Source organism: Erinaceus europaeus, chromosome 2 (genome assembly GCF_950295315.1).
Source record: "Erinaceus europaeus chromosome 2, mEriEur2.1, whole genome shotgun sequence".
In the NCBI taxonomy this organism is placed as follows: Eukaryota; Metazoa; Chordata; class Mammalia; order Eulipotyphla; family Erinaceidae; genus Erinaceus; species Erinaceus europaeus.
In genome coordinates this window covers 5,310,909-5,321,906 of record NC_080163.1, presented here as the reverse complement: position 1 = coordinate 5,321,906, position 10,998 = coordinate 5,310,909, and the positions used below count along the sequence as shown (strand labels likewise).

The following is a 10,998-nucleotide window of genomic DNA, read 5'->3' as shown; positions in this document are numbered from 1 at the left end:
CATAGCCTTTAAAAAAAAAAAAAAAAATATATATATATATATAATTTGTTAATCATGAGAGGGATAGGGGGTAGGGAGGGAGCCAGAGCACTTCTCTGGTGCTGGGGACCAAACCTAGACCCTGGGGCCTGCAAGTCCGACGTAGACCCTGGGGCCTGCAAGTCCGACGCCTCACCAGTGGAGCTATTTCTTTGACCACCCACCTGCACACTCCCCAAGTCGTGTTCCTCTTTCTCTGTCTCTGCTCTCTCTCCATCTCTCTCCACCTGCTCACCACAGGCTGCCTCCCTTGCACTCCTGGCCTCTCCTCCACGCTGCCTCTGTCCCTCCCATCTCAGCTACTTCCCTGAGCCCCCCCACCCATCCACCCTGCCCCGCAGTCCCCCTCCCACCCTCACTGGATGGGCAGGTTCTCTGTGGCTGCTCCTCTGGCTAGAGATGGGAGGGGACTGGCAGATTTCAGGAATGGGAGCCTGCAATGAAAACAAAAAACTGTGAGGAGAAGGGCGGGGAGGGGGGGGGGAGGGCAGGGCCAGCTGCCCAGACCAGGATAAAAGGCTTCCACAGGTGACAGGGACACCACCCACCTTCCCTCCAGGCGGGACTGAGCTCAGCAGTGGCTCTCCAGCCTCCCAGTAAGCCCTCAGCCCCCACTGCAGACCTTGTCTTTCCCCTCCTCCATGTCTCTAAGGGCCTCTGTCTCTGTTTGAGAGGATCTCTCGGTCTCTGTCCCTCCATTTCTGCATCTCTAGTAGCCTCCTGCTTTCTCACGTCCTCTCTGTACCCAGCCTCCAGAATGTTCCTCCTGCTGACAGCACTGCAGGTCTGGGCTGCAGGTAAGATGGCAGTGGGGTCTGGGACTGGGGGATTTCCCCTTCCATCTGGATCTGTGTGGTGAAGAGGAAGAGGCCTAGGATCCCTGGATGGTGGTGGGGAACCTGGTGAGAAGTGGGGTGGGGCCAAGGTGAGTGCAGGAAGGGGATCTTCCTGCTTCATAGGTGCATGGGGGGACTGAAGGAGGTCAAGAGAGTCATGGGATGAGGAGTTGGGTCCTAACTGGCTCCCATCAGAAAGAAGGGTCACAGGTACTGTCTGGGTGTGTAAAGGAAAAACAGCCTAACCTGGGGGGCTAGGAAGTCACATTCCATGGCCATTTGAGGGACAGGCAATTCTTCAAATGTGTTGGAGACAGACTGCGGCACATAGCAGGTTGTAAGAAAGAATGGTAGGAAGTGTTTTCAGGAGACTGGGGATAAAAATAGAAGACACGGGAGTCGGGCGGTAGCACAGCGGGTTAAGCGCACGTGGTGCAAAGCACGAGGACCTTTGTAAGGATCCCAGTTTGAGCCCCCGGCTCCCCACCTGCAGGGGAATCGCTTCACAGGTGGTGAAGCAGGTCTGCAGGTGTCTCTCTTTCTCTCCCCCTCTCTGTCTTCCCCTCCTCTCTCCATTTCTCTCTGTCCTATCCAACAACAAAGACATCAATAATAGCTACAACAATCAAACAACAGGGGCAACAAAAGGGAATAAATAAATAATTTTTTTAAAAAAAAGAATAGAAGACGCTAGTCTGGGTGATGTCTCAGCATTAGAGCACAGTTTACCATGTGCAGGCACCTGGGTTTGAGCCTCAGAACTACAAGAGAGCACCATACACAGCTTCCATGAATAGTGGAGCAACATTGTGGTATCTCTCTTTATCACTGTCTGAAATTTAAAATGACATCTGTGTGGGGAGGCCCATTAGCAACAGTGGAATATACAAAGCTTATGGGCCCAGAGACAGAGAGAGAGAAGGGGGGATGAGAATAGAAAACATAGTAAGGCCCTTCATGAGGTGACCATGGATTCAATAATAGCTACTATGGAGGTGACTGGGCAGGGTGGAGGGCAACTTCTGCTTGTGCTGGAGCAAGAATGGGGGTGACGGAGGGCTTGCCTCATATTGGGTGGGCAGACAGATAGGTGGGTGGTCTTATACATAGAAAACAGGGGTCTGGGAGTCTGGTGGTAGTGCAGTGGGTGAAGCACATGTGGTGCAAAGCGCAATGACAGGCATGAGGATCCCGGTTTGAGCCCCCGGCTCCCCACCTGCAGGGGAGTCGCTTCACAGGCGGTGAAGTAGGTCTGCAGGTGTCTGTCTTCCTCTCCCCGTCTCTGTCTCCCCCTCCTCTCTCCATTTCTCTCTGTCCTACCCAACAACAACACAACAACCGCAATGATAACTATAACAATAAAACAACAAGGGCAACAAAAAGGAATAAATAAAAATAAAAGAAAAAGGAAGAAAACATGGGTTCTTAAAAAAGCAGAGAGGGTAGGGCCATAGGAAAAAAATGAGCAAATATATAAAAATATAGATAGATAGTTATAGAAATAATAGTCAACCCATATCTGTGATCTTGGGAGAACTATTGCAGTTTCCAGTGGAGGGAATGGGGACACAGAGCTTGGTGGTAGGAAAGGTGTGGAATTGTACCCCTGTTATCTCATGATTTTGTAAATCAATCACTATTAAAAAAATTTAAAAGGCAGGTGTAGATAGCATAACGATTATGCAAAAAGATTCTCATAGCTGAGGTCCAAAGTCTCAGGTTCAATCCCCCACACCACCATAAACCAGAGCTGAGCAGTGCTCTGATAAAAAAAAAAAAAAAAAGGTGAGGGGGAGCCTGTGGGTCCCCAGCATCCTAGAGACTGGGGGTGAGGGATGGAGAGCATTTGTCTACCTGTGTCTCCCCCCACCTCCACCCCCACCCCCAGTCTTCCCAGCCTCAGCACAGACCCAGGGGGACAACAAGATCATCGGCGGCTACACCTGTATCCAGAACTCCCAGCCGTGGCAGGCAGCCCTGCTGGCCGGCCCCTGGAACCGTTTCCTCTGTGGAGGCGCCCTGCTGTCTGAACGCTGGGCCATCACCGCTGCCCACTGCGCCCGCCCGTGAGTCACCTCCGCCCCGGCCCTTGTGCCATGTGGACCCCAGAGTCTACAGCCTAACCCAGCCCCCAAGAGAATCCAGAGCCCTGTGCAGAACTGGAGTGACTGGGTCCTGGCTTGAGGTCTAGCTAGGTGCCTAAGAACCACAGACCCGTGGGCACTGTCTCTATGGATTCAATTCCCTGGAGAAGCTGGCAGCCCAACACTCAAAGCTTGATGGGGCATCTGGTGTCCCTTTGGGAGGAGGAGCTCCACGCAAAGACCAAAATTAGGAGCCAGTTTCAGACTGATGACTGAAGTCAGGGCGAAATCTACATTCAGGAATGCAGGGTGCTCTCAGAGCATGCCTCAAACCCAGAGTCTAGTTCAGAACCAACTTTGCAGCTATAAGTCCAGAATCCTATATACAGCTGTAATTTACAGTTCAGGCAGTAAGAGAGAGATGGAATCTGGTGGCTTTTCTAAATCCAATGTCAAACCGAGTCCAGACCTCAAGCTGGCATCAAAATTCTAGAATGCCAGCCCTACTCTAAAGATCCAAGTAGAGTTCAGAGCACCCTCCAGACTCTAGATCTGAACCTAGAATCTAAGTTCCAGAATAGAAGTCAATTCCAGAGGAGCTCACCTAGTTCCTATGAATCAGGTCTTGGCCTTCAACTGAAGTAGAACCTAGACCTTAGTCCAGGGTCTACAGCTTAAAGCCTAGATGCAAGCCAACATTTGGAAACTTGGAACTACACTGTAACCTAGAATTTCATCTGAAACCTAGACTCAAACCAGAGTCTAGAACCAAGAGCCCAGATTCTCCCCTGTAACTCAAGATGACAGGGAACTAGGTTTAAAATCAAGAACTCAGACCAATGTTTAGAACCTTGAAGTCCAACCAGAATCCAGAACCCAGACAAACCACAGTTCAAAGCTCAAAACAGAACCTGCAGCCTACACAAGGACTGAAAAGCTCACACCAGAAAGCATGCCACAATCTAGGGTCAGTCTAGAATCCAGCCCCTAACAGAGAATGAAAAGTTCAAAATAAGACTGGTTAGTTGCTGGATTTGTAAGCATGAGGTTTCTAGTTCAATCTCCAGCAATGCATGTGCTCAAGTGATGCTCTAGTTCTCATTCTTTATCTCCGTCTCCATCTCTCCCCCCTCATAAATGGGGAAGGCGATAACACACTAGGTAGGGTAAGTATACTCTCATGCACACAGCTCTGGTTCTAGCCCCAGAACCACATAGGAGATGCTGAAGTTACCAAGGGGGGCTCTAATGTTGTGGTCTTTCTCCTTTGCTGACTCTCTCTCTCCCTCTCCCTCTCCCCCCTCTGTCTGTCTATAATAAAAATAATGAAAAGTTCAGTCCAAAAAATAACACACATGCAAAGCCATAGCTCTAGAAAAAAAAAGTTCAGGGTTGGGAGATGGCTCACCCAACAGAGCACATTCTTCATCATGCACAAGGACCCCGGTTCAAGCACCCAGCACCACATGGAAGTTTCCTGCACAGAGGTGTGGTGGTGTCTCCTATTTCTGTGCCTCTGTCTCTCTTGCCCTCTTTATCTGATATTAAGGGGGGGGTTGAGTAAGTTGAGTAAGTAAACAAAACAACAGGCAAAGCGTCTTGAAGCCAGAGGTCAGGCTAGAGCTGAAGGGGTGGAGGGAGGTTCTTTGGAACCTATTCTAGAATATCAATTCTGACTGAGAGTCTAGAACTATGGCCCATTGTCTCAGTGGGACTCAGAGCACAGAGACAGAGTGCAGACCCTAGAACAGAGTTAAGAACACCCAAGCTGGCCACCTTGCACTCAAGCCAGGGAACAAAGCACAGATCAAGAGAGGGCAGAGAAGATGGGACAGCTGGTCAGAAGATGCCCAGGGTGTGGGGGCAGCCACTACTCAGATGCAGCTAGAGGACGGGAGATTAGACCTGGGGGACCGTGACCCAGAAAGGGAAGAAGGAGGAAGGCTGTGGCTGGAAGGGGTCTCCGGCCCTGATCCTCAGCCACCTTGTTCTGGGGCCAGGATCCTGCGGGTAGCCCTGGGCAAGCACAACCTGAACAACTGGGAGGCCACCCAGCAGGTGCTGCGTGTGGTTCGCCAGGTGCCACACCCCCAGTACAATGCCCGTACCCATGACAATGACCTGATGCTGCTGCGGCTGGAACGGAATGCGCGGCTGGGCAGGGCAGTGAGGACCATCGGCCTGGCCACATCCTGCGCGCCCAACGGCACATCCTGCCGCGTGTCAGGCTGGGGCACCACGTCCAGTCCCATTGGTGAGGAATCGGGTCTAGGGGTGAGGGACTGGGACCACTGGGTCTGGGAGAGGAAGGGCTGGGGGTAGTGTCATCAATGAGGAACAGGGTGTAAGAGAAGAGGGGCTGGGAGACCCTTGGATCTAGGAGAGGAGGGGCTGGAGGACCCCTGGGTGTGAGGGAGGAGGAGCTGAGGCATCCCTGGGTGTGAGAGAGTGGGACTGAGGGAGGAGGATCTGAGGGACCCCCAAGTCTCAAGGAGGAGGGGATTAAGGGCCCCTTTGTCTGAGGGAGGACAAAGGAGGGGTTGGGGGACCCCAGGTCTGTGGGAGGAGGGACTGATGGACCCCAGGTCTGAGGGGGTCCCTTAGTCTGAAGGAGGAGAGATTGAGGGACCCCAGGTCTGAGGAAGAAGGGGCTGAGGGACCACTGGATGTGAAGGAAGAGGGGCTGGAGAACCCTTCGGTCAGAGGGAGGAGCAGCTCAGACCCAGACCCCTGGATCTTGCTAGAGGCTTGCCCCCAGTCCTAACCCACAATGCCCTCACCCACCCCCCACCCCCACCCCACCAGCCAGATACCCTAACGCTCTGCAGTGCTTGAACATCAATATCGTCTCGGATCAAGAGTGCAGGCAGGCTTATTCCAACGCCATCACCCCTGGCATGGTCTGTGCAGGTGTCCCCCAGGGCGGGAAGGACTCTTGCCAGGTGAGTGAGGGCCAGGGGGAGAGCTGGAGCAGGGGCTGTGGAATGCTGGGGCAAAAGAATCCAAATGGGACTGGGACGGGGAGTTCACATGGTAGAGCACACACCTGGTTGTTTATGAGTCTCTGGGGTTGAGCCCCGGCACCACATGGCAGCATCACGGACAGCACTGGGGGAAGCTCCATGGATGGTGGAGTAGGGGTGTAGTGCCCCTCCCCCCCCTCTCTTTCTCTTTTTCCTCTCAAAAAGAATTATAAGATTAAAAATACCGAGTCCAGGCATGGCCCAAGGTTTAGGGTTCCTTCCTGAGCAGCGTAGAAGGAAGGAAAGATGAAAGAACAGAGACATAGACGTCACACCCTCCCCAGCCGTACACCTTGGCAATGGGCCTCGAACCCTCCCCTCCAGTTTCCCCATCAGTCAGAGTACTTGGAGGAACTGGATGAAATAATGTTTGGAGTCAGAGAGCTAGCACGGGACTTCCACACCTGAGGCCCCAGAAGTTCTGGGTTCAATCCCCAGGACCACCTTACGCCAGAGCAGACCAGTGCTCTACTCTTGCTCTTCCTCATTCTCTGCCTCTCACGAAAATAAATAAAGCCAGAGAGAGGGCACACTGGGTAGAGCGTGTGCCTTATCATGCTTGAGATCCTTTTTAAAAAAAAGATTTGGGAGTCGGGCGGTAGCGCAATGGTTAAGCGCACGTGGCGCAAAGCACAAGGACAGGCATAAGGTTCCTGGTTAGAGCCCCCGGCTCCCCACCTGCAGGGGAGTCGCTTCACAAGCGGTGAAGCAGGTCTGCAGGTGTCTGTCTTTCTCTCCCCCTCTCTCTCTGTCTTCCCCTCCTCTCTCCATTTCTCTCTGATCTATCCAACAACGACAACATCAATAACAACAACAACTACTACAATAAAACAACAAGGACAATAAAAATGGAAAATGAATAAATAAATATAAAAATATATATTAAAAATTAAAAAAAAATTTTACTGGGGGCCAGGTGGTGGCGCACCTGGTTAAGTACACACATTATAGTGTGCAAGGACCTGGGTTCAAGCCCCTGGTCTCCACCTGGAGGGGGAAAGCTTCATGAGTGGTGAAGGAGGGCTGCAGATATCTCTCTTGCTCTCTATCTCCCCCTCCCCTCTCAATTTCTCTCTATCTCTATCCAACAATAAAGACACAAAACAGTTATTTTTAAAAGGATTTTATTTCTTTATGACTGAGATAGGAGAGGGAGAAAGAGAACCAGAGCATCACTCTTGTACATGTGCTGCTGGGGTTCAAACTCGGGACCTCCTACTGGAGAGTAAAATGTTTTATCCGAGGAGGTGCCACTTCCCAGACTGTGCTGAGACCCTATTTTGAGCCCTGGCACCATATGGGAGGTGCTATGGTAACAGCGATGGAGGAAGCTTCAGTGCTATGGTCTTTCTCTTCTATGTCTCTTGATCTGAATGAAAAGTTGGAGGGGAGCAGAAAACTTGCACAGGCCCAAGGTCTTAGTTCTACAGATATTTAAGTAAATAAATAATTATCCTTAGAGTTCTCTGGAGACTGAGCTAAGAGCCAAGGACAGAGACTGAAGTGGTCAGTGAAGAGGGAAGAAGTGGCCCAGTCCCCACCCACAGCTCAGGCCCCTCGCTCTCTGCTCTCTGCCTCTTCCCTCAGGGGGACTCCGGGGGACCCCTGGTGTGTGAGGGCCGGCTCCAGGGCCTGGTGTCTTGGGGGATGGAGCGCTGTGCCATGCCAGGCTACCCAGGTGTCTACGTCAGACTGTGCAAGTACCGGAAGTGGATCCAGGACACCATGAGGCGCCAGTGATGTGATGTCACCTTCTGCAGTTACCCTGTGCTTCCAGACCCAGCCCACACCCTGCAAACCCCAGGATCCCCTGTCCCCAAACCCCTACAGGCCTTGGGGTTCCCAGGTCCTTCTTCTCTCAGATAATGGTCCTTATGCACCTCCTCCCTCAGACTCAGGGTTGCCCAGGCCCTCTTCCCCCACACCCAGGGGTCCCCCAGCCCCTCCTCCCTCAGACCCAGAGGTCCTTAAGCCCTTTCTCTCTCAGAAACAGGGGTCCCCCAGCCTCTCCTCCCTCACACTCAGGGGTCCTCAAGCCCCTCCTTTCTCAAGTCCCTCCTCTCTCAGACCCAGGGGTCCCCCAGCTCCTCCTCCCTCACACCCAGGGTCTTCCCCAACTCCTCCTCCCTCACACCCACGGGTTCCCCAGCCCCTCCTCCCTCAGACCCAGGGGTCCTCCCATGCCCTCCTCCCTCAGACCCCAGCATCCTTCCTCTATTTCTGCCTAACCCCCTCCTCTCATTCCTGAAGACCCCCTTTGGCACAGAGGTCAGGAGAACAGGCACTCCACTGCAAAAAAGGCAGTTTCTGAGATTCTCACAGCCTCACCACAGCAGACAAAACAGTCATGAATAAACACTGAACAGCCCGGACTGCATTGTCCCACTCCTTTCCCTCACCCCCCAGGTGGGCACCCAGGCCCCCCTGCACAGCCAGGAGCCCTGAACCCTCGGGGGGGGGGCACTGAATGCGGGTGCAGGAGATGCTCAGCATGGGGGAGGGGGGCCCTGAACAGGATAGCCCTACCCCAGCTTGCTGGGCTGAGGCAAAGACTGATCTTGTTGCCTGAAACCCTCTGTGCCTGGAGATATCCCAGGAGGAGAGCTGAGTCCACCTCACCGCTCAGCTCAGCCCAGTCTGGCTTCTGCTTTCCCACCTCAGGAGCCTGCCCAATGGCCTTGGGAAGCAGGCACAGTGAAAGCACAGTCTCCTTGTATCCTCTCTCACTGGCGGGGAACCCTGTGCTAAGAAGCTCAGCCGGTCTTAGAAGGCTGACTCTTTAGAGCCTTGGTTTCATTCGAACCCCAGCTCCACAGGGGCGCAGCAAGACAAGAAAGGAAAAAGAGGAAGATAGTGGAGTGGTGCTACGACATTTCTGTCATTCATTGATTTAGTTACTTCTGTACTTATTTAATTGATTAACTTTTGGCAGCAAGGTTATCACTGGGCTCTCTGCACCAGGAATCCACTGCTCCCGGTGGCGGTATACATATGTATTTGTAGAGACAGATAAATTGAGAGGGAAAGGGGAGACAGACAGAGAGAGAGAGAGAGAGAGAGAGCAAGACACCTGCGGTGCTCATTGTTTTACCACTTGTGAAGCTTCATCCCTGAAGGTGGAGACTGGGGACTTCAGCTCAAGTCCTTGCACATGGTAATATGTGCACTCTACCAGGTGTGCACCACCTGGCTCCCTCTCTATCCCTCTCTAAAAGAAAAAAGAGAAAAGAAAAGAAAAGAAAGAAAGAAAGAGAGAAAGAAAGAAAGAAAGAAAGAAAGAAAAAACATTGACAGGAACAGTGGAATCACTCATACATGAGGCCCTGGCACCAGGACAAAAAAACAAAAAAAGAACCTTAGGCACCTGTAGCCCAGATGTTGATCTGCTCACTGAGTGCCCACTGTGTCAGGTGTTGGTTTATAACACAGCTACTGTGAGCTGGGCAGCTACTATGTGGCCAGCATCGTTCTCTGGAAAGCAGCAAACAAGCCAGAGGAAACTAACCACTGCCTTCAGGGGGTTCACCTCTCCACAGGAGACAGCAGACAAACAATAAACATATTTGAAAAATGTATGTATTTTACTTCATGAGAGAGAGAGATGTCAGAGCACCACTTTAGTACCTGTGGGTGCTTGCAAGTCCTGCACTCCACCAGCTGAGGTGTTTCCTAAAAAATGGAGTTGCTGAAGATTCAGATCCTGGGGCTTGTGTGTGGAAAGTGGGGTCTCAGTGGACCTGGGAGACAGCCTTTCCTCCTGGAAAGACAGGATTCCTCCTGGGAGACAGGAGAGAATTCCAGGCTCAGTTCCTGGCTCCACCTACTGGTGAGCAGTGTTCTGGTCAAAAAAGAAACCAACAGGACCAGCAAGACAGCTCACTTGGGAGAAGACCTGGTCTGTCATGCACACAGCCCAGGTTTGAAACCGACCCTCTCTGCACTGGAGGAAGCTGTGGTGCTAGGTGTCTTTCCCGTATTCCCTCTGCCTCTCTGTCCCTTCTTTCCTTCCTCACTTCCTTTCTTCCTTCCTTTCTTTCTTTCTTTCTTCCTTTCTTTCTTTCGAAAATGTCATCCTTGAACAGTGAAGCCCTGGTGGCAATAATGTATGTACACACACACACACACACACACACACACACACACACACACACACAATTAATAAAATCATCAAAACTGAAAACGTGCTAACATTCCATTCTTCAGTTCCACACACTGCCATTCTGACATGGCAAGTGGCTCCCCTACTGGACAGAACTGCCAGCACAGCATGAAGTTCTTACTAAAGTTGAAAAAAAAACAAAAAACTTTTATGAGTCTGGGGAAATAACAAGGTGATTCACACAACAGACTTTCATACCTGAGGCTCTGAGGCCCCAGGTTCACTCTTCAGAACCACCATCAGCCAGAGCTGAGCAGGGCTTTGGTTAAAAATAACAATGATAAAAATAAACACTTGGGGGAGTCAGGCGGTAGCATAGCGGGTTAAGCGCAGGTGGCGCAAAGCCCAAAGACCAGTGTAAGGATCCTGGTTCGAGCCCCTGGTACCCCACCTGCAGGGGAATCGCTTCACAAGCGGTGAAGCAGGTCTGCAGGTGTCTGTCTTTCTCTCCCCCTCTCTGTCTTCCCCTCCTCTCTCCATTTCTCTCTGGCCTATCCAACAACAACGACATCAATAACAACAATAATAACTACAACAATAAAAAACAACAAGGGCAACAAAAATAAATAAATAAATAAATAAACACTTGGGGGGGTGGCGGTATACCTGGTTGAGCACACATGTTGCAGTGCACAGGGACCCAGGTTCAAGCCCCTGGCTCCCACCTGCAGTGGGGAAGCTTCACAAGAGGTGAAGGTATCTCTATCTTCCTATCTCTTCATTCTTTCTCAATTTCTATCTCTATCCTAAATAAATAAATATTTAAAAATTAAACACTTTGATTAAGAGTTGCTGAATTAAGCATAGACTAATCTGCAGAGTCAGGTTGTCCTCTCTCTGTCTCTCTCTTACACACA

The 10,998-nt window shown here is 51.4% G+C and overlaps 1 protein-coding gene across 1 annotated transcript; it reads left to right on the top strand.

Annotated features, from left to right (window-relative positions):
- Positions 1-560: 560 nt before the first annotated feature.
- On the top strand, positions 561-8,067 carry KLK14 (kallikrein related peptidase 14). The gene is made up of 5 exons (XM_060175132.1): positions 561-836; positions 2,764-2,941; positions 4,960-5,213; positions 5,765-5,901; positions 7,570-8,067. Exons 1-5 carry the CDS (start codon positions 797-799, stop codon positions 7,720-7,722), a joined length of 762 nt encoding a protein of 253 aa, XP_060031115.1. The 5' UTR covers positions 561-796; the 3' UTR covers positions 7,723-8,067.
- Positions 8,068-10,998: the final 2,931 nt, after the last annotated feature.

Excerpts from the sequence above, each read along its gene's own strand:
- KLK14 (XM_060175132.1), top strand. The coding sequence starts at position 797 with ATGTTCCTCCTGCTGACAGCACTGCAGGTCTGGGCTGCAG. Across the intron at positions 2,942-4,959 it reads GCTGCCCACTGCGCCCGCCC|GATCCTGCGGGTAGCCCTGG; the intron begins GTGAGTCACCTC and ends TTCTGGGGCCAG. Across the intron at positions 5,902-7,569 it reads GCGGGAAGGACTCTTGCCAG|GGGGACTCCGGGGGACCCCT; the intron begins GTGAGTGAGGGC and ends CTCTTCCCTCAG.